The sequence below is a fragment of the Alternaria novae-zelandiae genome (genome assembly GCF_023758075.1).
Source record: "Alternaria novae-zelandiae strain BMP 2774 chromosome Unknown scaffold_9, whole genome shotgun sequence".
Taxonomy (NCBI): domain Eukaryota; kingdom Fungi; phylum Ascomycota; class Dothideomycetes; order Pleosporales; family Pleosporaceae; genus Alternaria; species Alternaria novae-zelandiae.
This window is the reverse complement of record NW_026056969.1, coordinates 1,097,614-1,118,394: the sequence shown is the minus strand read 5'-3', so window position 1 is coordinate 1,118,394 and position 20,781 is coordinate 1,097,614. Positions and strand designations below refer to the sequence as shown.

General features: G+C 52.4%; 12 protein-coding genes across 12 annotated transcripts; 4 read left to right on the top strand and 8 right to left on the bottom strand.

Annotated features, from left to right (window-relative positions):
• Positions 1-744: 744 nt before the first annotated feature.
• J4E88_005266 (uncharacterized protein) lies at positions 745-2,314 on the bottom strand (the record flags this gene model as incomplete). Its single annotated transcript, XM_049398906.1, has 5 exons — positions 745-1,675; positions 1,725-1,905; positions 1,954-2,044; positions 2,100-2,223; positions 2,286-2,314. 5 exons carry the CDS (start codon positions 2,312-2,314, stop codon positions 745-747), a joined length of 1,356 nt encoding a protein of 451 aa, XP_049255586.1.
• A 568-nt stretch (positions 2,315-2,882) lies between these two features.
• J4E88_005265 (uncharacterized protein) lies at positions 2,883-3,293 on the top strand (the record flags this gene model as incomplete). Its single annotated transcript, XM_049398905.1, has 1 exon — positions 2,883-3,293. One exon carries the CDS (start codon positions 2,883-2,885, stop codon positions 3,291-3,293), a length of 411 nt encoding a protein of 136 aa, XP_049255585.1.
• Positions 3,294-3,731: 438 nt separating this feature from the next.
• On the top strand, positions 3,732-4,229 carry J4E88_005264 (uncharacterized protein; the record flags this gene model as incomplete). Its single annotated transcript, XM_049398904.1, has 1 exon — positions 3,732-4,229. One exon carries the CDS (start codon positions 3,732-3,734, stop codon positions 4,227-4,229), a length of 498 nt encoding a protein of 165 aa, XP_049255584.1.
• A 1,327-nt stretch (positions 4,230-5,556) lies between these two features.
• Positions 5,557-6,447, bottom strand: J4E88_005263 (uncharacterized protein; the record flags this gene model as incomplete). Its single annotated transcript, XM_049398903.1, has 1 exon — positions 5,557-6,447. The coding sequence occupies one exon, from the start codon at positions 6,445-6,447 to the stop codon at positions 5,557-5,559; it is 891 nt and encodes a 296-aa protein (XP_049255583.1).
• Positions 6,448-6,715: 268 nt separating this feature from the next.
• J4E88_005262 (uncharacterized protein) lies at positions 6,716-8,004 on the bottom strand (the record flags this gene model as incomplete). The annotated part of the gene is made up of 3 exons (XM_049398902.1): positions 6,716-7,308; positions 7,362-7,726; positions 7,790-8,004. The coding sequence occupies 3 exons, from the start codon at positions 8,002-8,004 to the stop codon at positions 6,716-6,718; spliced, it is 1,173 nt and encodes a 390-aa protein (XP_049255582.1).
• Positions 8,005-8,855: 851 nt separating this feature from the next.
• On the bottom strand, positions 8,856-9,932 carry J4E88_005261 (uncharacterized protein; the record flags this gene model as incomplete). The annotated part of the gene is made up of 1 exon (XM_049398901.1): positions 8,856-9,932. The coding sequence occupies one exon, from the start codon at positions 9,930-9,932 to the stop codon at positions 8,856-8,858; it is 1,077 nt and encodes a 358-aa protein (XP_049255581.1).
• A 274-nt stretch (positions 9,933-10,206) lies between these two features.
• Positions 10,207-11,881, top strand: ESA1 (Histone acetyltransferase; the record flags this gene model as incomplete). Its single annotated transcript, XM_049398900.1, has 3 exons — positions 10,207-10,289; positions 10,346-10,373; positions 10,481-11,881. The coding sequence occupies 3 exons, from the start codon at positions 10,207-10,209 to the stop codon at positions 11,879-11,881; spliced, it is 1,512 nt and encodes a 503-aa protein (XP_049255580.1).
• A 1,366-nt stretch (positions 11,882-13,247) lies between these two features.
• On the bottom strand, positions 13,248-13,904 carry J4E88_005259 (uncharacterized protein; the record flags this gene model as incomplete). Its single annotated transcript, XM_049398899.1, has 1 exon — positions 13,248-13,904. The coding sequence occupies one exon, from the start codon at positions 13,902-13,904 to the stop codon at positions 13,248-13,250; it is 657 nt and encodes a 218-aa protein (XP_049255579.1).
• A 269-nt stretch (positions 13,905-14,173) lies between these two features.
• J4E88_005258 (uncharacterized protein) lies at positions 14,174-15,900 on the bottom strand (the record flags this gene model as incomplete). The annotated part of the gene is made up of 5 exons (XM_049398898.1): positions 14,174-14,268; positions 14,318-14,636; positions 14,686-15,178; positions 15,227-15,455; positions 15,528-15,900. The coding sequence occupies 5 exons, from the start codon at positions 15,898-15,900 to the stop codon at positions 14,174-14,176; spliced, it is 1,509 nt and encodes a 502-aa protein (XP_049255578.1).
• Positions 15,901-16,638: 738 nt separating this feature from the next.
• Positions 16,639-17,108, top strand: J4E88_005257 (uncharacterized protein; the record flags this gene model as incomplete). Its single annotated transcript, XM_049398897.1, has 2 exons — positions 16,639-16,949; positions 17,009-17,108. The coding sequence occupies 2 exons, from the start codon at positions 16,639-16,641 to the stop codon at positions 17,106-17,108; spliced, it is 411 nt and encodes a 136-aa protein (XP_049255577.1).
• Positions 17,109-17,121: 13 nt separating this feature from the next.
• Positions 17,122-18,015, bottom strand: J4E88_005256 (uncharacterized protein; the record flags this gene model as incomplete). Its single annotated transcript, XM_049398896.1, has 2 exons — positions 17,122-17,739; positions 17,794-18,015. The coding sequence occupies 2 exons, from the start codon at positions 18,013-18,015 to the stop codon at positions 17,122-17,124; spliced, it is 840 nt and encodes a 279-aa protein (XP_049255576.1).
• A 1,060-nt stretch (positions 18,016-19,075) lies between these two features.
• On the bottom strand, positions 19,076-19,639 carry ALTA1 (Major allergen Alt a 1; the record flags this gene model as incomplete). Its single annotated transcript, XM_049398895.1, has 2 exons — positions 19,076-19,235; positions 19,296-19,639. 2 exons carry the CDS (start codon positions 19,637-19,639, stop codon positions 19,076-19,078), a joined length of 504 nt encoding a protein of 167 aa, XP_049255575.1.
• Positions 19,640-20,781: the final 1,142 nt, after the last annotated feature.

Genomic DNA, 20,781 nt, shown 5'->3' with positions numbered 1-20,781 from the left:
AGCAATCATAGCTTTTGTGACCTTACTAGCCACCTGTATCCCTCTCCTGGCATACTTCTTGCGCAGATTCATGCCCCGACGTGACATCGCCCGCTCGGATGTCGGTACGTTGGTCGCTGTTCAACTTTGTCCTAGCCTCGCTTCTAACGTATACCAGATGTTGAGCTTGGAAACACGGACGAGGATCACGGTCGCGCCGTTACCCCTACAAACTTTGGGATACGTAAAAGCCGCACACGGTAGGTGCTGGGATGATGCCGCAACATCTGGGTTCTGGATGCTAACGAGAGTTTGTCTTAGTTCAATGACCTTGTGAGGAAGTGGAAACTCAGCGCCACCGAGGCATGGCCACCCATGTGGATAGGCTTGGGAGAGTGATTACATCCGTTCCGATGTTCCGTCAGATGTGGGTATCGAGGAAAGCGGAGTGGTGTCAGATCTGTTGTACGATTAATGCGCTGGGGGAAGTGAAGACATGACAGGAATATGGCGGCACATGAGCGTTGGTCGGGTGACGGTATAGCAACAATGGAGTCTTATATCGCTTCATCCAGCATCAAGCGCCAGGTGTCTTCGCCCCATAAACTTCAATGGACTCTTATTGCAAACTCCAAACGCCCAAGCTCAATTGCAGGATGTGCTCTGAAGCGACCCCATAAGCAACGCGGGAATGGCCTGACGAGGCATGGTATCCAATCCTCAAGCTTTATTCAACTCCAATTCCAGCGGTAATGTCGCCGTTCCTCAAAGGAAGTAGTCCGCTACTGGCTTCTTCGCCGGCATGCCTCGCGAGTCCTGGGGAGCAGCTTCAAACACCCGGTACCGCCGTCCTGGACCGTCCCTGTTCTTTTGATAAGTGTCGTTGAGTACGGAACTCAGTCGCCTCTCGCCATTTGGCCCAGCGTTCGAGCCTAGGACCCAGCCACCACCACCACCTGCTCTGTCGCCGTTCGACCTTCTTTGGAAACCAGCATTTGATCCATCCTCGCCAAGTTCCAAGATGGCGGCTACATTGCCGCAACGGTAGCAGTAGTTCGGCGCTGACCAGACAGTGACGATTGTTGAGTCGAACATCTCCTTAAAACCTTCCATGACCAATTGATGTGCTCTTGCGATGAGACTGAGGTCATTCTTATGGTTGAACGTCTTGACGATATCGGCTCCAAATAGGAAGCCTGCACCACGCGGTGACAAGCCCCACCCGTCAATCTCATCGGGATCGGACCAGAGGAGATCACACATAGCTCCTTCGTGTGGCACTTCTTGCTTTCGGTCCAAAAGCCGGATTTTATCCACAGAGTCGACAAGTGGCGACAGCCCTCCGTGTACGCATAAGATGGCACCGGTATCGTTCCGAGCTGAGCCGTTGGCAGACGAAGTTGCACCCGTTCCTGCAGGGCCAACTCGTCCGGGTGTTGGGGCGACGGGGGATGAGGAGCCCATGTTTGCGCTTACTTGTGAGGCGGCGCTTGACTGGGAGTCTGAGTTGCGTGCGTAGCGGTACATAACCTCGCCGTTCGCGTTAAGCGTTTCAATCTCGATATCTTGGTCGATGTCGGGCATGTTCTCTGCATTGCTGGACTCGGCTATGGGGCCATCGGTGGCTTGGAGCGATGTTGCGGCGCCTTGTACGAGAGCACCGAGGGCTAGATAATCAAAGACTTCGCAACAATACCTGACAGTATTAGCATTGACTCTATTCAGACCATGCGATTGCGATCTACCTCCAGACGTTTGCGCTGCCATATTTCCGTAAGCACTCATCGTAGAACCCGTATACAGTCGTGATCTGGCGAGACTCATGGTTGCCTCTGATGAGCGTTATTCGGTCTGGGTATCGGACTTTGAGGCATAGGAGCAGGAGGAAAGATTCGAGCGAATAGAAACCGCGGTCAACGAAGTCGCCTGCATACAGTCAGTGCGGAGCAGCATGGCGAGATTCGGTTGGCTGACCCATAAAGAGGTAGTTCGTGTCCGGTACGTCTCCACCGACCCGGAAGAGCTCCATCAAGTCGTGAAATTGGCCATGGATATCACCACATATCTAGCAAAGCCATGCGATTAGCTATGCCCAAGTGCCGACTCAGTATCGTGCCTACCGTTACGGGCGCATCCACCCCAACCACGTTGCCTTCCTCGATCAACAGCTCGCGTGCCTTGTAACATAGCTCTCGGACCTGATTCTCGGGGATCGGACGACATGCGCGAAGCTGCTGGATAGCTCTGCGATCGGTGTCAGCCCCATATATCGTACGTATGCTAGTCGGCTGAGTGGCTATTCATACTTGTCGAGGTCGCTACCACCGGCGCTCATGGCGACGGCTATGCGCTATACGCCCGCGCAGGGCTTTCGGGACGTATAAAGTCTTCGGTTGGCAATTGCGTGCGTAATGCGTCTGCAGCTATGCGAGCTGTTCGTAACGGAAGATTCTGGTGGGCGCGAACAGTACGGGGTGGCGGTACGCGTGTGGCGCGTTGCAGATGCAGTGAATGCGCGGGTCTCGTGACTATGTGATAGTTGTATAGGACTATTAAGCTGAAGATAGCGAATGTTGGAGGGCGGTAGCTCTGTGGCAGGTGAACAAGTCAAGGTGGTGGGCTGGTGGAGGTCGAGGGCGAGAGATCCACAGCGGGCATGCGAATGCGCAGGGATGTTGGTCCAAGCCCGTCCAGCTAGCTCCGCCGTCCATGTTCACTCCACCAGAACACCATCACCACCGCCAACCCCGCTCCCCCGCCGTCCACATCTGCTCGAGGCATCTCAATTGGCACAGTATGCTCTAAGCGACTATCGTAATCCCATCCACCAGCTGTTAACGACTCCCCAGGCCCAGTGATGCCTCCGCAATCCGCTCTCTAATTTCTCAACCCGCACACACAACATGCCTCCGCACCTCCACCCGCGGTCGCGCATGACGACTTCGCTCTTTGGAACGACGCTCATGGTCTCATTCCTCGTCGTCGCCGCTCCCCACTTGATACCCTGCCCGGTCGACCCTCGCACACTCGCCGATTCCGCAGACCCCACAGGAGAGAACAGGCGGAGACGGCGGCGGAGAGTGCCGGAAGACGAGAGTTGCAATGGCGTCATGAGCGAGGAGCGGAGAAGGCAGCGCTTGATCGAAGAGAAATTGGCGGCGAAGAGGGAGTGCCCAGTGCCCAAGCCTGGTGGGCTGATTGGGCAGGTGCTGGGTGTACAAGACGACGAGGGCAAAGAAGAACAACAACTGACTATCTTGCAAAGAGTCGAGAAGATGGTGTGCAAGCCCCGGGGAAAGAACGACAATCAATAACAGGAGGCATGGGAGATGATTCAACAAACAAACGTATCACGGCTGCATGCGCCCACAGACCTGGGATAAGACAGCCACGCCAGTGCGACGACTGCACCCACCCAACTGTACATATACCGCGATATTAGAAAGGATTGCATTAGACTGTATATAAGCAGGACCAAGTCCTGGTCGAACACCCCAACATCCACTCCAATGTGTGTCTATCATAGTGCTGTTCTGTAATTCATGAGGAAGCAGAAGGACGTGCGTCAAGAGAGTTTATCACAGTGCTCTGGTGCATGCAGCGAGACCCTGACGCGTGTTGGGTAGTGCAAGGGAAAGCAACGTGCTCGCGCGTCGCGTAGCGTGAACCCACTACGTCATGAACCCTCGCCAGCCACCTCCCTTCGCTGCCACCGCTTCTGACCTGAACACCAGCATCCAAGCAAGTAGTCCATGATCAGGAACGCGATCAAGATGCCTTCGGAACCTCTGACAAAAGCCCAGCGGATGAGCTATCGCATCGGCCGCGGCGAACAAGGCGTCTTAACATTCGAGCCTTACAAGTCCGAGATACTTCCTTTATGGCGTTTCAAAACACCTGCCATCGCACAAAAGTCGTCATCTGAAATCTACGCTAAGTTTCTGGAGTACGACAAGAACGATGATTTCGTTGGCATGGACATGTCCCGCAAGTTCTTGCAGATGGGAATGACCAGGGCGAAGAGATATGCAAACCATGCTGGAGGAAGAAAGTACGACAAAAAGACCGGAGAGCAACTAGAGAGAAGCAAGGGCCACGAGGGGCAACATGAAAAACTGGAGGCCAGCATCATCTTCAGGGAGGTTTGGGAGAAGGCCAAGTTGCACGAGGGCTACGTTGACAAGAAGGAGAGGTTCATGAAGGAGCAAAAAGAGTGGGACAAAGAACAGAAGAAGGAGGCCAAAAAGTGAGGGACCACAACGATGCCGACCTACCACCAAAACAGCACGCACTACATTCACCAACGAAGCAAAAAGAGAGGATGAGCATTCTAAGACTCGAACTTAGATCTCTCGTTACACCCGCATCTGCTTCAGAATGGCACCAACTATAAACAGAGTGGACCTAGATCAATATCAACAGTCCAAGGCGCGATCAAGCGCCCGCTCCTGAGAAGGTCTGCGGATATTTTGGCACGAGCGTCATACCATTAGACTAAATGCTCTGTGGTCTGTTGCTAGATGAGAAGATGAACAATCTTATGTATGCAGACCAGGGAATCAGGCGGGTCTCAGTGCCGAGACAAATTGAGAATAACACATCCCATCCATGGTACTGCGGTGACGCAGAGCGAGACGAGCCACTCATAACTCCTGAAATACATAACCACCACATACGCAAAGGTACTCCTTATCAAATGAGAGAGATCGCAATCCTCAGACTCTGAGAATATCACATCGGATGCGCACGGTGCGCACCTTTACCTGGCAGACGGCGGACTACATAGACAACACCAGGCTCTAATTTATATAGACAAGAGGGACGACTTCACATGCAAGCAGCAAAATAACAGGACATGTACTCATGTAGTGTACATGCTTAGCGTTACGTATTTGGCCACCTGTTGTCTCTACTTAGGCTTTTCGCCACGAGCGGGACAGGGAGAGATCAGCAGTGCTACAGCTGTGTCGAGCACGATAGAATACGAAAGGCCTCAATATGCAGGACAGTCAGCACACTCTCGAAGCAACAGCAGGGGCAAAAGCAAATGGGCTCTATGCGGATCGAACGCATGTCTCTCGAAAGCTGCATTATCTAGTCTGCTACCGACTTGAAGGAAGATTTCACTCTACCCTGGCGCCTATGGTCGCATCCATGGCGTATGCCCGGTTTTTTTACCCCTACTACTGACACGGTTAAGTGCCAGGTCTGTGAAATCTCCAGCGTTGCATCCGAGCGTCTTACCACTTGACCAAGAGCCCTCGTTCGGGTGGATGGGAGGTGCGGAAACTAGTGTAATCTTACTGAGCTGGGGAACACCAGGGATAATAAATGATAGGGGGAATTCTCGGGCATAAGTCCATATCTACGTGGAACAAAGTGTGGACGACAGCAAACGTATGTAAGCGATGTATTGACCTGAGACATCAATCCGATAGGCCTTCCAAAGTCATGCTTTTGTATCTTTCCATCTTTTGGTACAACACAATCCTAATTCTTCCCTGCTATCGGATGAGGCCGACGCGCTGTTGGATCGCTCTCTTCTTTTCATCCGCTCTTCTCACTACCTTCGGTAGTCTACGTCATCTTCCGCTTCACCTGAGGTATCTCAAAATTCGGATTCGCACTCATCTCCCCCTCCTCTTTCGCATACGTCTTCTCCACATCCCACTTGATCAGCCCACCCTTCTCCGACAACTTAATCGCCTGCCCCCTATCCTCCATACTCATACTGCACACATCCTTATGCACAGCCCAATCCCCTTTCTGACAAACATCCGAACAGTACGTCGACGTCCCACACCTTCCACACCGCTGCAACGCAACACCCGTCTTCTTACAAGCCGTACACTTGGAAAGATCAAGTGAAGAATACAGCCAATGTGGACTCATCGGTATACCATCACCCCAAACATCCATCGGCGCATACTCCACAAAGAACCTATGCTTCATCTTCTTCCCCGTCTCCCACCGCTTCTCCCTCACAATCTTCTCCGCAAACTCTCTGCCCAACTTTTCAATCTCCTCCGGATCCGTGACGTCTTTCTCGCCCAACATGCTCTCTTTGGGATTCGGTATCCACTTTCCTCTATCCTCACCTTCTAGAACAATGTTGTAGGTAAGCATCAGTGTCCAGTTATCACCGCTGCTGTCCAGGCTGCCGAAAGTGATTTGGTTGCCTATGCGCCCGATTTCGACCTTCGATCCTTCGGGTGTGCCTTCGGCGATGCTTAAGGTCCATGTTAAGGAGAACCAGGCATCTAGATCTAGGAAGGCTGCGAGCGCGTTTGGATGCCATTTGTACAGGACTGTTGCCAGACCGATTGCTGGGGTTATGCTTTCGCTAGTGATCTCGGGGGTGAGACTGGAGGGATCGATGATGCTGAGAGGGGAGCCATTGAGATTTAATGCAGCTTTTGAGTGGTCTGGTAGTCTGAAATCGGATAGTGGAATAAGTTGAGAGTCCATGGCGTGATGTGTGTTGTGCTGCATTGAGCGAGCGAATTGGAAAGTGCAAAGAGTGTGTAAGTGGGGCCCCCGCTTGGATTTTGATTGGTCCTACTAGGAAGGTGAGGGTGAGTCTCCGTCAACAAAAGAATTGACTGGGAAGGAATCATTTACGAAGCGAGACATTTGTATCACTGGTAAACATCAAATTTTCAGACTACTCCTTTGATTCATGCATGAAGCTATAGGCCCGGTTATCGTTTACGTTCAATATCTAGCTTCCATGCTCTTAGTTGCCTCCGTATCCTTGAAGCGGGTGTGGCTTAGGGCCTTGCAGTATTGGTACGCTCTCCAGAGGTCCAGCATACGCCAGGAGACCAACGTCGGAACTGGTCATGTTGTTCTTGTACTTGTTACCAATAAACTCGAACAGGAAGTTCATTGGGAAGCCAATCTCGAAAGGAACAGCGGAATCAATGTCATCAATCTCTTCCTCGCTCAACTCGATTGCCAACGCCTCGATGTTACCGTTAAGATGGTCGATCTTGCGGCCGCCAACGATTGGGTACACGAAGGGGTACTTGTGGCGTACATAGGCCAGGGCGATGCTGGTGACCTGTGTCTTCTTTTGGTCGGCGATGGCTTCGAGCTTCTTGGAGATTTCGATGTGCTTCTCGGAAGCTGGGCCAGTGTTACGACCTTGCTCGTTGTTCTTGCGCTTCTCTTCGGTGGTGAAGTTGCCGCCACCAAGGGCACCCCACGGGCACAGAGCCATGCCTTCTTCGCGTGCCATCGGGATGATCTCACGCTCGAAGTCACGATCGGCTGCGGACCAGCGGCCTTGGTAGACACTGAAGCCACGGAGGCCGTGGTTGCGGGCATCTGAATTTCTCGTTAGTTACGGATACGAAGTCTTGCCAAATATCTATACTTACATTCATTCGCTTTGCTGACAACCCAGGCAGGCGTGTCGCTGATTCCGAGGTATAGAACATTTCCAGAGTTGACGACGGCGTTAAGCGATTGCATCAACTCAGGGATAGATGTCGTGAAGTCCCACCAGTGCACGTACAGCAGGTCGATGTAATCAGTCTGGAGCTTCTTGAGGGATGCCTCAAGCGAGACGCGGAGCGACTTCGTGCTGTTACCAGCGTAGTTGATACGTTGTCGGGGAGAGTTGTTTGGGTCAGGGAAGTAGGTGGTAAACTTGGTGGCTATGACCATTTCGTGTCGTACGCCTCGCTCTTTCATCCACTCGCCGATCCAGGTCTCAGACTCCTCGTTTTGGTAGTTGTTTGCGCTATGACAATGTCAGCTTCCATCATCACCACGACGTGCCCAAATGGATGGTATAAAGCCTTACGTATCAATGAAGTTTCCACCTTGCTTGTGGAAGAAATCAAGAATCTCAAACACGGTCTTCTTATCACACTTCCCCATCATGCCCTCCCACGCATCGCCAAAATTCATCGTTCCCAAGCAAAGAGGAGAAACGCGAATGCCGGCAGTGGGCGACATGACGCGGTGGAAGTCCAGGAGGGACGCAGCCTTGGGTACGTCACCCAATGGAGAAGGCATCTTGAAAAAGTAGTTGGGAAACTTTGGAAAGGTAGTGGAGTTTAGGAGATGGAGATGGAAGTGCGAGGTACTGTGAGGGGCCTATTGCAGGACTCGGCCTCTTCTTATATCTCCTGAATCTTCACATGCGTATGACGTGTTACGCTGGAGTACCTCAGGGTCCATCTTCGGTCTCTTCGTCTATTGCGTCCAAGTTCGAGACTGCCGACGGTTGTCGGGGCCGATCTTTGTCGGATGGCGGTAAGACGGTGGAGGAACACCATCCCAAGGTCTCCCATGTTCAATGCGGGGATATCTGGTCATGGTAGATGCTATCTCCGCTAAGGTCCGAGCCAAATATCGTCAAGCTTCACGTGTCGGACGAGTGCAGGCGGCGCCAAGATTGGTGCCCTCCTTAAATTCGGACCGGCTCAGAGAATCCAGTAGAGTTTCTGGTGAAGTTGAAGATGGTAGCAGACTAGTGGTACCAGTCTGGCGGATGTACGGACATTAGCATGTCGGCAACCTGCATGACGAGGCAGAGTGCAAAAGTCCTGGCCTCAATTGCACATTTCAACTCCATTGTGATACTCCCGGTCTCGGGTTGAGGCTGCCCCAGACATGGACTGAAACACGTGAAGGCTTTATCGGAAGCAGTCTCTTTGCTAGATACACATGGAGAGAATATTTGATGTATTGGTGGGCACAGGAACAACCTTGGCCAAAGATGCAAAGCTACCGACAGTACATGATCCAATAGTAAATGTAAAATTACACGTAAACTTTTCAGGGTATCCGTGCCATGCAAGACTCCAAGTAAATGCAGCAAGATCAAGAACAACAGCAGCTGTAAGAGTACACGTCTCAGCCTACTAGTTCCTCTTCTTTTTCTTCTTCCTATTCCGGCTCTTCTTCTTCATTTCTTCACCACCGCCGACGTCGACTTCTGGCCCAGCTGCGTCGAGGCGGATGTTACCATACTTCTGCCGGATCTCGTGCTCGAAGCTGTCTTTTTCCAACCTGAACAGCGCCATGGTAGCCCTAGCATCCTCAACCGAGCTATGAGCACCGACTTGAATCTCTACACCCAGTAGTTTGTCTGCCAATAGCTTCAAGCCTGGGGTGCGCCCCGGTATTATGGCCAACTCTCTAAACTTCGAGAACTTGGATGTGTCGCGAATGAAGCGCTTGTCGTGCTTCAAGATGAGCACGTCGAGATCGTTCTTCACCGCGTGACCGACGAGTATGCGCCCGGTGAGGAGGATCTTGAGGTCGTTTCGTACTTCGTCGAAGGGTCGCGCGACGTCTTTGCGGAGATGTCTAGGCTCGATGCCGGAGACAGCGGTTCGATAGTCGGTAACTTCGATTCCTCGGGGTACCTGAACGTAGGAATCGTAGACCTGATGACCATGAAAGTTGACTAGCGACACTCTTGCCAGCGCAGAGTCACGGTTGGGCTCTGGGCCAACTCCCACCATCTCACAATCTAATGCGACATATTTCCCGGGCAGCGCTACCTCTGATACGCCCTCGTTTTCTATATCGGGAAAGTCGGGGTGTGGTTCGAGGATGGACACCGCTGCCGCGGCATCCTTCGGGTCGCTCAGAAGGGGTGTCTTCTTGAGAGAGGGCATCGAGATGCTTTTGGAGAGGGTTTTGGCGTTATGCTGCTTGGCTGAAGCGCCGACAGACGCGGGCTCCTCCATCTTCTGTCGCTTTCTCGAGGGCAGAGGTTTTCGCGGTGTGTTCTTCTGGGAGCCGTTTACAACTTTTGGTGATGCATCTCCGTGCTTCCCATTGGCGTGCTGAGGTCTCTTGCGCTTGAGCGAAGACTGCTTCTCGTCCTCGAACTTCTTGTTCTTCGGAGGTGTCGCGGGCGTTGAAGGCTTGAGTCGCTGTTGCAGTATCTTCCAGTTGCAGGACAGAGTGCTGGGATCGATTGGAGCCATGTTGTCGTCACCTGCGCGGCATAGCGGTGTGAGGGTCGTCCTGTCAGTGGTTGTCGAGGATGTTGGCCGTTTGCGCTTCTCCGCTCAGTCCCCGCGAGCAAAAGTTCAAACCCGCGCTAGCACCTTCCAGATGTCGGCTCGAACGCGACGCAAAGGCCCGATCGGCAGGCGGCAACATCGCGACTGAGCCCAGCACCCCCAACATCATCGCGACATCAAACCTCACAACGAGCTCCAAAATCTACCAGAATCGAGAAACGCGTGTCGCATCGCCATGGCGCCTCGAGAAAACTCGCATGAGCCCTCCGGGACGCCGGCGCCCGTAGAAACAGGCTTTGCCACTCTTGCACAGCTGAGGTAAGTGCGACACCATGCGCACAGTTTGATTATGTATGCTGACGCGCTGCGTGCAGGACTGGCGTGAAGGCGTGGGTTGAGAAGGTACGTGACTAGCGCGCAACACCGCGATGTGCATTGCAAACCCCAGCCGCATGAACACTAAAACAGCAACACCAATACTTGTTGGTATATAGACTAACACGATACAGGATGGCGAGAAGCGCAAAGCTGAGATTTTGTCCATCCAAACCAGGCAGGGAAGGCCCAAGTTCTACGTTCATTATGAAGAGTTCAACAAGCGTCTGGATGAGTGGATCGAAGCCGAACGGATAGATCTATCAAGAGAAGTCGAGTGGCCAGCGCCCGAGAAAGCAGACAAAAAGAAGGGCACTGCCGTTAAGACCGACAAGGCACCTTCAAAGTCTGATCAGAAGAACCTCAAGCGATCCCGCAGCAAACTTGATCGTGAGATCTCAGGCACACCAGAATCGACGTCTAGCAACCTGCCAGGCAAAGCACCGAGGCCGTCCAAAGCAAGTGGCAAGGAGAACCAAGAACTCATAGTCACGAGCGAAGTCACAGAAGGCACACCGAAACCCGAGGATGAGGAGATGGACCTTGTCGACGTGCAGGATGCCGCCGCAGCAGCCAAGGCCATGCCACCCCAGGATTACTCGAGAGAAGATGAAATCGAGAAGCTACGTACATCCGGGTCTATGACCCAAAACCAGACCGAGATTTCGCGGGTGCGTAACTTGGAGAAGATCCAGATGGGCAAATTCGAGGTCGAGCCTTGGTACTTCTCACCCTACCCAGTGGACTTTGTCGACTCAGATGTAGTGTACATCTGCGAATTCTGCCTTGGTTACTATGGTGAAGTAACGCAGTTCGAGCGCCACCGCACAAAGTGCCACCTGCTCCACCCACCCGGCAACGAGATATACCGAGACGACTATGTGTCCTTCTTCGAGATTGACGGGAGGCGGCAGCGGACATGGTGTCGAAACCTCTGTCTACTTTCGAAGCTGTTCCTGGACCATAAGACGTTATACTACGATGTCGACCCTTTCTTGTTCTACTGCATGTGCACGCGCGACGAACATGGCTGCCATTTTGTGGGCTACTTTTCCAAAGAGAAAGAATCGGCAGAAGGCTACAACGTGGCCTGTATTCTCACCCTACCTCAATACCAACGAAAAGGATTCGGTAAACTGCTTATCGACTTTTCCTACCTTCTTTCCAAGCGTGAAAACAAGCTCGGGTCTCCAGAGAAGCCGTTGTCTGATCTGGGTCTGCTCGGATACCGTGCCTACTGGCAGGAGATTCTCGTCGATATTCTAATGGAGCCTGGCCGAACCGAGGCTAACATCGAGGATTTGGGTGCTGCGACGGCGATGACGACGAACGATGTGCTGCATACCCTGCAAAATCTAAACATGCTGCGATACAGCAAGAACCAGCACGTTGTCGTTCTCACAGATGCAGTTATCGCGCAACGGGAGAGACAGAAGGCGAAGGAGAAGCTGAAGGGCAAGAGGAGCATCGATCCTGATCGTTTGATTTGGAAACCACCTGTGTTCTCGGCCGCAAGCAGGACATGGAACTGGTGAACGTTTGCACTGGGTATGTTTATCGGCGCAATTCTTTTGGTCAATATTCTGATCAGTGAGCATTGGCTTGGCGCATGGTGTTGGCTGTTACTTCTTCATGGTATACCCAGACCCATATTGATATCATTGTAGATCGTCCATCGTCTGCCCAATTCGTTCCGCTTCCATCCTGGTGTTTCTTCCCTTATCCAGTGCCGTCGAACCACTCGAAGCATGTCATTCTGCTTGCGGCTTCCTCAAATCTCCACTCCAGCATCACATCTCTCTGTATCGCCTCTCCAGTGTGCGCCCCAATCTTACTAGTCTTCAACACACCCCTCAACTCTTCAACAACATCTCCCATCCTAACACCTTTTTCTCGCTCCACCCTCACACAACGCTGCTGCCAATCTCTTCTTCCATGTCGATGTAGTACATTGCGATACTCCCGATCCCACTCCGCACCGTCCACACAGTATACCTCGATACTCCGCGTCACGGGTCTCGTCAAGTATGCACTCATACTAATTCTACCCTCTTCAGTCTCGTTCTCACACCCCGCCAACCACTCATGAAATTCCCTGACGCTCATTCGCGTCCTAAAACAGATCCCCATCTCTCCCCTCGCCATCTCGTCCAGCCCACCTATCAATTCACACACATGCTTCCCCAGCCAAGGATGCAAAAACGGGACAAGCGCGGAGAGAATATTCCCATAAGCGCCTTCATGCCAAAAGTAGTAGTCATCCGAGATATTCAGTGGCAAGCCAGGATTCATCCACTGTGTTGTTCGTGCGAGAATGTCTTGGGCGAGAGAGGAAACAAATTGCGGTAGTCTGTCAAGGGTCTCGGGCTTTGTAGCAGTGGAGGGGATTGCTGATGAAGCGTCGCGAAGAGGAAGAAGGCGCGGAGGGAGATTAAGGCGAAGTGTTTCTCTCCAGTGCTTGGAGACAGAAGCGTATATGGGGAGTTCAGAAGGGGGGAGGAGAGTGACGATCTGGATGAGGAGTTCTGGGAGGAGGAATATGCGATGCATCTTGCACAGGTGTCGCAATGGAAAGATTGGACCAGATTTGGCTGTGATAGATAATTAAGGCTTTATAGTACTACATACTGGCACGAAGAGCTGAAAGCAAGCTGAATGTTCCGCATGGTATATGCTTATCGCCGTCCCCATTCCGCTTCCGCTATCTTACACAACAGGTAGTCAGCCAGCTCACGTCAGCGGTGCAATGAATGTCGTGCTCGTAACGTGCATGCGATTTCATTCGTTGAACATGATGCAAGCTGCCTATTCCGGGGAGCTAGGTGTGCTTGGCTGGATTACGTATACTTCGGGTTATGATTTGGGTTAACTACTTCGGGTTATACAGCAACATAACAAAGCCTACGCCAAAACAGCCATCAACCCCACGATACCACCCGAGCCGATAGCCACTGCCCTCAGCATGTTCAACTTGCCAAACTTGTTCAACAGCTGATTTACCTCTTGACCCTCTGCTTGAGTGCTCTCCCTCTCCGTTTGCTCTTGCGGTACACTCAAATCCTTCCATTGACTCACGTCATCCTTGCTGTCCACGGATTCATCAGCGCTTCGCTCTTTCGATCCAGCCTTCTCCCGGTACTCGGCAGACGCCCTGCTTCGGCTCCCGCCCAACTCTTCATTCTTCTTGATAAGGGCAAAGTTCGTGGGTATCATTGCCAGACCCGTGATTGGCGCGATGCTGAAAGAAAGCGCGGCGGCGGCGAGATAAAGACCTGGCTTGCCCTTGACGGTATGCTGAACGATTGAGGAAATCGAGTTGACGGAAGATGGTGGGAGAGCTTTGTAAGCGAGATAGACGAAGCCGGACGCGGATGTGAGTGCGGCTGTTGGAAACGTGTGGGAGCCTCTTGAGAAGAGCCAGCGTATCATTGGAAGAGATCGAGATGCTGGCTGTGATTGTAACATTGGAACGTCGAAGAGAGACAATGCTGCGATGCCGCCCGACGCTAACAGCGCGGTGGATATGCTCAAGATTTGTATGGTTTGTGTCGCGAACATGTTGGACGGTGGGAGATTGTGTTTTGGGATATTGTTGAGAATGGTTTCCAATTTGTGAGCGATCCAGGAGAAGCAGGTACGCTTTGCTATATACTTGAGCGTGGTGTGGTCATCCTGTTGGTACACAACGCGTTCCGCGGGTCCCGCAATGTTAGTGGTCTCAAAATGATGTCATGGTGGCCTATCATCAACCTTCGCATTTCTCGTACTAGACGAACACTTCGGTCACGGTGTGTTCCAGGCCCGACATTGTCGCAAAGTCGAGAAGTCTAATCAGTCCGCTTGCGCACCTTGGGTAGCGCGAACCAGCAAGCAAGCATAACAGCGTACATGCCAAGTGCAACGGGGTGCAGTACCCAAGTACCTTAAGAATCAGTATCCTGATGATTGCGCATAGAATAAAGGTCGCTTACCGGAAGCCTGCGCGAGAACACCAGTTGTGAAGGGCGCAACCGCACCACCTGAGCTTCCTGCTCCGCCAATGAATCCGATTGCGGTGGTCTGAATATGACGAGGCATGAGGCGCGAGAAGATGGTCTGCGCACACGGGTAGACGGGGCCCAACAACAAGCCCAACAAGCAGACAGCGACTGCATTTCCGATCAAATTTGGTGTCAACCATGCCAGAAGTTGAAGAGCTATGGTGCCGAGAGTGAGGATGACGACAAATCTCTTCTCGCCTATTCTGGGCGCAGCGTGAGTGAGTACAAAACGGCCAAGCGTGATGCCTCCCTATTCGGCAATTAGCAGAAGCGATACAGTATGCAACAAGTAAACATACCCAAAAGCCTGCTGTGACATATCCGACCTTTGCAGGGTCGCCATTACGGTAGTTGATGAGGTATGAGATGAACCAGCCTGAAATGCTCACTTCGGCTCCTTGGTATGCAAAGATGAACAAGGCGCCGAAGATGGTGACTTTGTTCTTCAGAGCGAGCTTAAGGTTCTTCATCTTGGAGGCGGCATCTTCCGCAGCAGTTTGCCTACTGGTCGTGGTCTCCAAGAGAGTTTCCTCAGAGTCTTCCGTGTATGACCAGAAAGACCATGCTGCGAAAGCGATGCAGCAAAGTCGCAGTCCGACGGTAAGGAAGTAGAAGCGCGACCACAAAATTCCTTGTGAGACGATTGCTGTTCCGATAATGGGTGCAACTATTCCACCGACGCCATAACTACCATGCGAGAGGCCAAGAATGACGGAAGGTGGATGAGTGTTCGCACAATAGACGTTGTTGAGGGCCAGGTTGATGGCTGCACCGAATCCCAAGAGAAAGAAACTGACATGGTCAGCGGTGCGTTACTGAGTTCCAAGACTGAATACTTACGATACAACGACCAAAGGATACGGAGGGGTGCAAACAAGGATAACGTATGCGGACAACTGTATCAATTCTGCTATGATCAGAGTCTTTGCCCTTCCGAACTTGCCTAGGATGGTGTTCGTGAAGAAGGCGGCAGAGATGAAACCGATGGCGTTGCCAACGAAGACCAGAGACATGATGGAGTACGAGATGTGGTAGTACGACTCCATGTACGGAATCAAAGCACCGACGACTGGCCACTGGTTAGTCTTGATTCTGATAAAGTAATCCAAAATGGCAGGTCTATATCAATGTCTCAACTCACCTGAGTCGTTGATTCCGTTTGAAAAGTAGATCAAGCAACAGCAAAGGATTCTCCATTTGGTCATCGGTTGAGCGTTCCAGGTCCTGATAGTACCGACTGCATCCTCTCGATTCGGTGTGGCCGGACGACTCATCTCGAGTTCATTGGGGGTTTTCGGGGTCTGCGCGCCCTTGGGCAATTCATGCTCTGCATACGATGCTTGTCGGCTATCGCCTGTTTTGCGAGAAGCAAAATCCACGAGTTCGACGTCCGGTAGTACACCTACATCGCCGAGCGTTTGAGGTGCTTTGCCCTTGCTCTTCTGGTATGTCGGTTCCGGGTTGGTCACGGAAACAGGTTGAATGTCGAAGAGACTGTGAAGTTTGGACGCCATGGCTCCAAGTTCCCGGTCTACGGTGTCTTTTTGCGAACTCGAAGAGAATGCAAAAGCCCTGGACTACGCGCCTTGGAAGCGTTCGTTCTGATTATGCGTCTCAGGTAGTAGGAAGTAATTGGGCGTTCAAGGTCAGTGCAAATGCGACGGCAATAGTCATAGATAAGAAAGTAGCCCGAGCGACAACGTGCCAGTGCGGGAGACCCTAGACCCTTAATACGGTAGTCCACGAAGCTTTCCACGAGAACACTACTGGCCGTAGCAAAGGCTGAGGGCGCTATCGCTGATAAATCATGGGATGCACAATTACCCTACATTACCAGATAAACACGCGCCGGCTCCGACTTGGGGCCTATCACAGCTGGCGGGTAAGTATCGTGTGGTCGCGCTGCAGCAGTGTGGAGATGGTGGACGGTCGGTAAGCAAGTCGATCATAAAGGCTGCAAAACGTTTTGCAGGGACACAGACGCGTCTAACGGTGCAGATAGCCGTTCATTCCTGGCAATGGACCCGACAGTCGGAGAGAGATTGGGTCTAGGCCTGTAACCAGAAAGGGCGCAATACCCAGAAGGTGGTGAAAGTGCGAACTTTTGGGGCTCCGAGGAGCGGAGACAACTTCCCCACCGGGCTCGGCCACACCTTCCTGCTTTGAAATTCACGACCACCCCTCCCATATTGTCTCCAGAACTACCACGACCGATAACTTCTCCACCCTGCTTACCAAAGCTCAAACCCAACATGGCCCGTCCAAAGCGCAATGTCCTTGCCACCATAGACAGCACAATCACACCGCCTGACGCTTTGGCGCCGAATCACGCGATCGCGCGCATCACCAAAGCCGAAGGCAAGAACATCTATGCCGCCGAGCTGCCAGATGGCAAGCCTGTCCTTGCCGAGCTAGAAGCGAGGTTCAGATCAACAGTATGGATCAAGAGGGGCAGCTATGTGGTTATAGATATGTCTGCTCTGGCGGACCGTGAGAACAAGCTGGATGGAGAGATTGTGAACGTGGTGCGCGACGAGAAGGCGTGGAGGAAAATGAGCTACTGGTATGTTTCCAGCCGGGTATCATGTAGTATGTGTACAGAGCGCTAACAATAGTATACAGGCCCAAGGAGTTCGTAAAGAAGTCGACGTACGTCCAAGATAGCGACGACGAGGAATCGACCGTCGGCAAGATGCCGCCCTCCGACTCAGACGAGGACTGAGTTCTTCGTCGCATCACTCGGCGTGCGCATGGTCCTCCTCGATTATACCCTTCGTCACGCCCTCGTACTCCTTCCTCGTTCCCCACCATACGCCCGCGACCGTAATCGCTAGAACGCCCACGACCGTCGCCGAGCTTGCCGATGTACTCGGATACACATTCCACGCCCATTCTTGCGCGCCCCATAATGCATATACCACGGCTGGATTGAACCCTGCTTTCCACAGCAAGAACGGCGTGCACCACGCGACATACGCGTAGAACTGGTAGTGCAGACTACGCGCGCATAGTAGGCCAATAGTCATCGCGGTCAACATCGTCGTCATAATGAAATCCGGGGTGATCTTGCTGGACATGGTGTCCTGGTCCCGGGGCTCAATGGCTGGAATACAAAGCTTGAGGAATTCCTTGACATTGCGCTTCGAGGGCTTGATCCAGCGGGTTCGCGCGTACCAGATGAGGAGGCCAACATGCAGAGCGAGTAAGCCAATGGCGAAGGGGCGTGAGAGGAACGTAGATTCCGGGACGAAGCGCCAGTTCACGGTCCATTTGTACAGGAAGGCACGGCTGAGCTCGAAAGCGCGGGCGAAATAGCTTGGTGCGCGCTTCCTGAAGGGGTAGCCATACAGAACCTACATTTTGATTAGCATCAATTGAGAAGAGTCCATGATCGATGATTTACTTACCGAAACCTGCACGATGATCATAGCCTGTGTCAAGGCTTCTCTTCCACCCAGTTTCATGACCATGAGAATACCCATTGCTGGTAGAGGCAGCAACAGGCTCATCTTGACGTTCAGCCCTGTGCTATACAGCGCGCTCCCCAGATGCCATTGATCGCGTTGGTAGCAGAAGACAGCCAGCCAGAAAAACAGCACCGCGAAACAGTCGTTGAAGCATCGTAGCATGAAAATGCTATGCATGCGCTTTGAGAGAATCAACAGCGGGAAAATATACGGTGGAACCTATCAACACGTCAGCTTCCAACTTCAATAAGCTAGAATGGGAAAGTACTCACCCTCGCCTTCCTATAACATTGAAACACCACACCAAGCGTAAGCAAATACACTCCCGCGAAGATATACTGCGCGAGGGCGATATCCCGCCCTTCATCCGTCCACTTGTAAAGCTGCTTGTAGATCCACACATGCGCACCAGGGTACACGAGCGGACCCGTCGAACCAGCAATATTCTTATAATCGCGCTCGCCTTTCAGAAAGATGGCTATTTGCTGCATGTACGTTGTCCAGTCAATCTCAGTATCTAGAAACCTCGCTGTTAGGACACGTGGTTCGTTTTCGGTGAGTGAGTAAGGAGCACGAACAAGGTATCTTCTCGATTATCACGCCTGAAAGCGCGGCGTCTGCTACGAGCAGGAGCGGAGTCATCCATCTTGTGTGATCGGGATTATAGGCTAGGTCTTTTGCGCGGGCGAGGAGCGACATGGCGGCGTTTGTTGCACGCGGTTTTGGTGATGGCAAGTTCGGGGGTTAACGTTGGTGTTATAGTTCGCGTCGCGTGTCACGTGGGAAGGAGGTTTGAGGTTTCAAGGATGGCAGTTTCGCGCGACGTGTGTTTCAGGCATCATTTTTCTCGTGCGAGCCGTGGATGGTGGTTTGACGTGGACTGCACGTTTTGTATGGAGTCAGACGTTGTTGCCCTCACGTCCTGGTGTTGTGCTATTTAAGGCAAGCGCGAGGTTTGCGCGTCCAGCACTCCGTTACTCTTCGTGTCAATGCCCTACACGCGATGTTCAATTGGAAGGTTGGTTTTCCGATGATTTCGGTCGTCTTTTGTACTCGCAGCTCAAGTACTTTTCTCACACAAATGTGGCACGATGCCGTCGTCGTATTCATAGTGGCACAAATGATGAAGAAATTAACGTTGCATTAGGTCTAGGCTCTAAGGAATGTCTATACAGGAAGCGCTGAGATAATCATGAGCACTGAGAAAGGTCAAAGCCTATTCTCAGTACTGGCTGGGTGCTGGGCACGCAGGGGCGGCGGCGGCGGGAAGCGGGACGAAGGTGACATAGGCATCGGAGACACCTTGGCAGACGAAGTCCTTAGGGCCGTTGCCACCGGCACGGCAGTAGCTGGGAAGAGTGGTGGTACCGACATAGGTGAGGCTGAGGGAATGTTAGCAAATTTGAACGAACTGCGCACTCAAAGGTATGGGAAGAACTTACTCGTCGCTGACACCCTGCTTGATGATCAGACCACTACGGTCGCTTGAGAAAGCGAAGTCGATGAAGCTGTTCTCGCCGCAAGAGTAGAACTTGTTGTCCTCAAGCTTGTCGGCTTGGGAAGAGCAGTTGAAGTCGAGGGTACCTCCGTTGGTAGCCTTGATGTTGAAGCCGAAGCTGTTGTAGTAGGTTCCCTCAGGCTTGCGTCCGAAGAAGTTGGAAATCTTCCAGACGTAGTCACCCTGGGTAGCAACTGGGCAGGATGCGTCGACCTGGCGGGCCTCGAGAGGTGCGGCGCTGGCAACAGCAGCGGCAGCGAAGAGAGAAGCGATGGTGGTGAACTGCATCTTGATGGAGTTGGTTTGAAGTTGGGATGAAGTTGGGATGAAGTTGGGATGAAGTTGGGATGAAGTTGGGATGAAGTTGGGATGAAGTGTTGGAAAGTGTGGTAGGTTGTAGTTGAGTGTGAGAGTTGGTGGTTGATGGTGGCTAGAAAGTGAGATACTCACTGGCATTATATAGTCATCCCACCTCGTATCTGGGGTACTGTACTCCTGCCACGATCATCATGTCCGTCTCGTCCCAAGGTTCAATACGAGAAGATTGACACCAGGCGTCACCCTTGACCTTACCCACTAGAACATACGAGAAAGGTGTACCATGAAATTTCTCCAGGGACACGAGCCTCAGACCATGCCGAGAGCGCCGAAACCACACTCTACCCCAATTTTTGGAGCCTCAGTACCCTTGCCAACGGTGTCACGAACCAGTAGCGGCATCCGGGGTGACCGGATGAGGCGACAGGCATGTCCTATCCGGGCAGTTGGCAGCCCTAGCCGAGCTTGGATCGTGCTAAACATACGAGATGTGACGTCTAGTAGGATGAACCAGGTCTGCACAGTGGCATTGGGCGCTGCACTGACTGGCCGATCGGCTGTGCAGGGCCTTGGTTCGGAAAACTAACGGCATGACGTCCTGGGCTATATGTATTCTAATTGCTGTTGCAACACCGTACATGCGATGGTACCTACGCAGGCGACTGCTTCTTCCACGTTCGTATCGACGCGGTATACCCTAGAGTGCTCGCGAACGACTATACCTAGGTAGCTTAGCGACACATTGGAAACGTAAAAGATACATCCTATGTTCCTAAACTCGAGCCTGAGTGCTGTGGACCTGAGGAAGTCGGCCGCGTGAATGATGACTGCAATCTCGTAGAGTTCGATCGGTCCGTTCCCGAACGACCTCATCGTCCACATAAATGGGTGGTCCGAGTGTGGGGACGAGCGTAATATCAGTAATCGGCGTTGCCTCCATCACCTTGAATAATTCCAAGGTTAGCACGGAGATCACTCGTGAACGAAGGATCGAAATACGACGTCGCTTGGGGTTGAACCGAGATGGTGGAAGGTTGAGCCTTGACATCTGGCAGGAATGGCATCATCGAGCCGGTTGTTGCGGCTGTGGCTGCCGATCACCTGCCTCGCTC